Below are 5,678 nucleotides of genomic sequence, written 5' to 3' on the forward strand. Positions count from 1 at the left end.
TGTGGATTGGCTTGTAGTAGTTGGGGATTGGCTTGTTGTTGTTGGGGATTGGCTTGTAGTAGTTGGGGATTGGGTTGTTGTAGTTGGGGACTGGGTTGTTGTAGTAAGTATAGGGGTTGTCGTAGTTGGGAATTTGGTTGTTGTAGTTGGGGATTCGGTTGTAGTAATAAGTATAGAGGTTGTAGTTGGGGACTGGGTTGTTGTAGTTGGGAATTCAGCTGTTGTAGTTGGGGATTGGGTTGTTGTAGTTGGGAATTCAGCTGTTGTAGTTGGGGATTGGGTAGTAGTTGGGGATTGGGTTGTTGTAGTTGTTGGTGCAGCTGCAGTTGTTGATGGACCTGAGAATAGAAAAGTGCTTTAATAAAAATATCATGAGTAAAGAAAATAAGTGGTTCAATTAAACAATAAGGAAAAACTCAAGAATTATTTAACTCACTGTTTCCAACTGTTACAATGACACAGCGAAGCTCAGACTGATACCGAGAACTGGAGACTCTGTGGAAGTATACTCAAATGTAAATATGTTCACTGGACAAAATAAAACTAGGTTTCAATGTCATAAACAAAAGCACTCCCTAGATATATAAACAATTGTTTATACAACAATTGATATCAATGCTTAGTTAATGAATTGTTTATATAATGTTTTGTTGTTCTTTGTTGTAGCTCCTTGTAATAATTAATCCACTGCTTAAAAGTTACATATGTAGTGTGAATACTGTCCAATGTTTTTCCCTCTGTGAAAAATATTTTTCATAATTTTCACTGAAGAAATCCTGCCTAACAAGGTTCTTTAATGAAAACCTTTTTAGGTTGTTTTAACAACTGGAAGCTGATTACTGCATCAAACTGGATTTAAGAAATTACTTAGGTCTCAAACATTTTCATTTCTGTGGCTAGAAGCACTAGATGACTTATCATTTAATACTTTTATATATCATCTTCACGCTATCAATGAGAATTTAAAAGTTAATGTCTCTTAATAAAATGTTTCTGAACAGTTCAGAATAGTGTGATGTTTATCAGACTAGATACTGACGTTGCCTGGACAACGAAACAGATGGGGTGACTTTCTCCACCTTCGGCCACAGATGGTGTCCACGTCAGAGAGAAGCTTCCTGATCCCAATGAACTCTTAGTTACGTTGTACGGCCCGCTGTACAGGAGCTCAGATGATCTTTACCAAACAGGAAATGCAGAGAGTAGTTAGAAATATTTTCCAAAGTTTCAAGCAGCTGCTTTTCTTGATGTCATAATCTAAACGTGTTGACAGACATCTGATTCAAGCATGAGAACTTTTTTTGCCAAGAGATAAGATCAGATTCCTGATTGGATGGCATGACGTACTTACAGCTAAAACCATTTTACTCTTACTTACGTGGCTTGAGTTGCCTGTGAACTGATGATGATCACCAGCATCTGGTTGACTGATGTGTAGAGCTGAGCTCTGTTGTTTGGAGTTGGACTCAGGAATCTGGGCAGATATTGACCTTCTGTGCAGGACGGTGCTGCAGCGTCCACTGAAACAATACAGGGAAACTACAAACTCAGCCATGCTGAAGGAAATACTGACTCATCTGTTTATGCAACAGACCATCATCTAAATGTATTAGTTCAAATCACAAACCCTGATAAAATGTCATGTAAAGAACCTCAAGATATTTGCTGTGATTTGACATTAATTCATTGTAGCCTTTGTTTAAAATTACATATTTCAGGTAAAACATGAGCAAAAGTTGTGTTGCTTCTTTACACAAAGTTAAAAATTGTGATTTAATTTTTCTACACTATAGATGGATATCTATTACAAATGTGCACATATTTTTGTCAATATTCTGCTGAAAAACACACTTTTAAAATTCCTGTGTTTCCATTATCTAAGAGATCAGTTTTTAGAAATGGATCTAAAACTCCACATGAATAAGTTTGTTCACAAAATGAGTCACCATAAAGCATGCAGGCATGCTTCTACCACTTCTTGTTGTTTTCTACCATAAAACTAAAGCTTACTGCTAGTATTTAGTTATAGAAAAAAATCATCGTTGTTACTTTGTACTGCAGCCAACAACAAACTAAAAGTACTTGTTAAGTTACTTTTAGTAACAACTTTTATTATTTATACTAGAAGTAATAAGTACTTCTAGTATTTATTATTGTTACTATAAGTTGTCACTATATGTTGTAACAACTTATTGTTATTTATGGTATCAACAATAAGTTCATACTATAATTGCACTATATCTTATAGAGCAACTTTATAGATGTTACTATAAGTTATATAAACTTGTAGTTTATATTACTATATGTTATGGTTACAACATATAGTAACTATAACTTATATCAACAACTCTATGTTTTCTTACTCTAAGTTGTTATTATTTCACATCACACAAGTGATGTGAAAAATGTCAACTGTGAGTTGTAACTTATAGTAGTAACAACCAGATGTTACTACTGGCTGATGTTATTACTGCCAAATACAAACATTTCAATATTTCTGAAAATCCATCCCATCATTAAAAACATGTCAATGATGATAATGATGACGGATGTACCTTTTAAAACAAACTGGATGGGTATTGTGCTGATGGCATCACTGGTCGTTTTCTGCACCTGAGAACCACCAGTTTGGGTCAGAGTGATGGTCTGCAGGGGAAAGTCCTCCATCACCATCTGGACCACATATGAACCTTGGCTGCTGTTTGCAGATGAGCTGAACAATAAAGTACAAGAGGACTGCAAGAAGAAAAAAGGAAACGGTCAAAACAAACAAAATCTTTTGTGCCAAATAATATTTAGCCCCATAATATGAATCTGACATGAGTTCAGCTGCTGATGCTTACAGATGAGATGCTGAGGTCAGACAGATTCGTGGAGGTGACACACTCTGACAAGGCACTGGAGGCAAATCTGCATCTAACATCGTCTCCATCGGGGTCAAAGGTCAACATGCTTATGTTTCTCTGACAGTTATAAGGAACTCTGTGATAGAAAACATATGCAGACGTATGTCATGAAGAGTCTTTAACAATCATGGTAAAATTAAAAAATGCTCTTCTTTCTATTTTAAGGCTGTTTGACTTTTTTTATCTCACTGGACAGGAAACGTGATCTAGTTTTTACCAGGTTCTAAAATGTTTAAAGGTCTACTATTATGCTTTCTTGAAAGAAATAGAGCATGTTCACTACATTTAATACACAAAATGCACTGCTTTAGAGCTACATCACAATTATGCAAATGAGCTGCTGCTGGCCAAGCCCTCCTGACTCAGTGTTTCCATCAGCACCTGCTACAAGCACTATACTGGGAGAAAATGGGCATATGCTCTGTACTGCAGCAAACAGCAGCCATTGTACAGCATATGTCATGTTCCGTGTTTCTGTGTTTATTTTTGAGTTTCTGTGTAGTCCTGTTCCCTGAGTCTGTCTCTGCGTCTTCCCCGTTGATTGTTTCCCAGGTGTGTCTCATTCCCTTGATTACCCCGTGTGTATTTAAACCCACCTGTTGTCTGTGTTCTTCGTCGGGTCCTTGTCAATTGTTGTCTAAGTTTGTCTTACGTCTTGTGTTCGCTCCAGTAGAACTGTTAAGTCCTGGATAGCGTTAGCTCTCGTTTCCAGTCCTGTGTGTCAGTTGCTACCGGTATTTGGCTTTGTGCCTGTCTCTCTGTCGTGCTGCCTGTTTTTGGACTGTTTCGAGCATCATCTTTATTAAAACCATCATATTCGTACATCCTGGGTCCGCCTGCGTCATCTCCTCACCACCTCAACCACACCTCCTGACAATCCAGAAGAATAAACTTGGTGTCTCTTGTAATGAAGTGGTAAGGGTTCACTTGTGTGTAAAAATGGGTTTGGCATGGGTTTACGAGCTAAAAAACAAAAAATGTGATTCAACAGTTTAGAAGTTTTTGAACCAGGCTGTTGGTTCAAAAAGCAGCAGAACATTTACTTATTCCCAAAGGAATGGCTGGGTGTTTTTTGTTGTTGTTTGTTTTGTTTTGTTCTTTGACTGCTTCTAGAATAGAAGGACATGCAAAAAGTGAAATTTGCATAACAGTGGACCTTTAAATCATCCTTCATGTTTACAAGACACACAGCAGATCTCACCGAGGATTTGACTAGATTAGAAAGAAGGAAAGGACGAGAAAAAAACAACAAAAACTGAAATGTAAAAAATAACTGATATATTTCAGTTTGTGTAAAAGAATGATTGATCTAACATCTAGCAGAATTACCTCAGAGCTGGGAGGACGGTTGTCTGCGGTGATGTGTTGGCTTTGCTGATGTCAGATCGGGTCCTTAGTTCAACGTTAGTCACAGCTCTCCAGGATCCAATTCCATGCACATTACTTATCCAGGCTGAACTAGCAAATCTACAATGAAAGTAAAGTTAATTTACAACAATCTGATGCATTTTGGTGTTTTATGGCTTTAATTAGAGGAATCCAACAGCCAAGCTCTTTCCAGATATCTTGTGATTAGCCGAGCCACTGATACTTTAGAGCAGGCGTGTTAGATCTAATATTTCTTCTGTGATATGGGAAGAATAAAGAGTCCAGAAGGACTTACACAAGTGTAAGTGGAGAGTTGCTGGTCAGCTGTCGAGACGTCACTGCTTCTCTCTGGCACCATTCACCACTGATTTCATCAACTTTGGTTAAAGGAAGGATCTGGGTCTCAGTCCCACAGTTTCCACTGCAAGACCAAGAGTCAGTGTGTGTGCAAAGGTCATAGCTCACTTTGTAGTGAAGCTCAACCTGAAGATTTAAAGCGAGAAGGCGGTAAGTACAATCAAATGATGAAAGAGTAGCTTTGAGAATCCCCAAAGATTTAACTTACAGAAGTAGATCCGTTTATGTAAGAGGCCTTTGGGTAGTAGGTCATCATGACGCCATAGAAATGTGAAGCGTAAGAATCTCTGACCAGCAGCAGCAGCAGAACCACAGAGAGGAACATGATGGCTGTGAAAGTGTCTCCACACAAAGTCAGAGTTTGTTAGAAACCAGGAGGTTTGATGTGATCCACGCCCTCTCACTGATTACTGTCTGTCCCAGAAATTTGGCTTTACACAGAAACCTGGCATGAGGAACGCTGATTTGACTGAAAGATAATGATCAGAGATAGAGTGAGTGAAGTGAAAACAGGGATGTGCAGACAGAATTATTTATGAATATAGATCTCTAGAAAAGATTTAGAGCCCATTGCATTGAGCCCCATAGAAAACCTGATGATTATTCCACCAGATATTGATTTCTGAAGGTTTCCTGAGTTAAAACATTAGTATTGTTGTTTCTAAGTCAATATAAACTTGTTTTGTTGCATTATTTGAGGTCTGAAAGCACTGCATCTTTTTCATTATTTCTTCTAATATTTTAGTAATCCTAACTGACCTTAAAAAGAAAAAGTTTAGGCTGACTTGCCATCAGCTCATCTGAAACTGTGGATTTAAATATCACATTTCCATTGAATCCGTGTTTAGAATAAACTCAGAGGAAGGTCTTTCATGCAGCCAGATTCAAATGAAACCTTTTTTTAAAACGTGGGTCTAACAAACAGCTGCAGTGTGAACCATAATTTGTTTAGCTGCTATTTTAAATGTGATTTGCCTGTTCAGATGGATTTGCTTCTGCTCTGATGGTGATAAAAATAGCCTGATTGATGCAGGTAGAACTGAGCTC

The 5,678-nt window shown here is 37.8% G+C and overlaps 1 protein-coding gene across 1 annotated transcript in view; it reads right to left on the bottom strand.

The window, feature by feature from the left end:
* The window catches only part of LOC106940474 (mucin-5AC-like), a 9,800-nt gene extending 4,470 nt beyond the window's left edge, over positions 1-5,330 (bottom strand). The window contains exons 1-9 of the mRNA XM_015023238.1: positions 4,840-5,330; positions 4,570-4,757; positions 4,236-4,373; positions 2,844-2,982; positions 2,556-2,736; positions 1,379-1,520; positions 1,040-1,177; positions 437-495; positions 54-338 (exon numbers count right to left, since the gene is read on the bottom strand). Of these exons, the coding sequence (XP_014878724.1) occupies positions 54-338; positions 437-495; positions 1,040-1,177; positions 1,379-1,520; positions 2,556-2,736; positions 2,844-2,982; positions 4,236-4,373; positions 4,570-4,757; positions 4,840-4,956 (1,387 nt within the window). The 5' untranslated portion in view covers positions 4,957-5,330. The remainder of the gene's footprint in view (positions 1-53; positions 339-436; positions 496-1,039; positions 1,178-1,378; positions 1,521-2,555; positions 2,737-2,843; positions 2,983-4,235; positions 4,374-4,569; positions 4,758-4,839) is intronic.
* Positions 5,331-5,678: the final 348 nt, after the last annotated feature.

This window comes from Poecilia latipinna, unplaced genomic scaffold (assembly GCF_001443285.1).
Source record: "Poecilia latipinna isolate Pla-1442-1.1 unplaced genomic scaffold, P_latipinna-1.0 Scaffold3241, whole genome shotgun sequence".
NCBI lineage: Eukaryota > Metazoa > Chordata > Actinopteri > Cyprinodontiformes > Poeciliidae > Poecilia > Poecilia latipinna.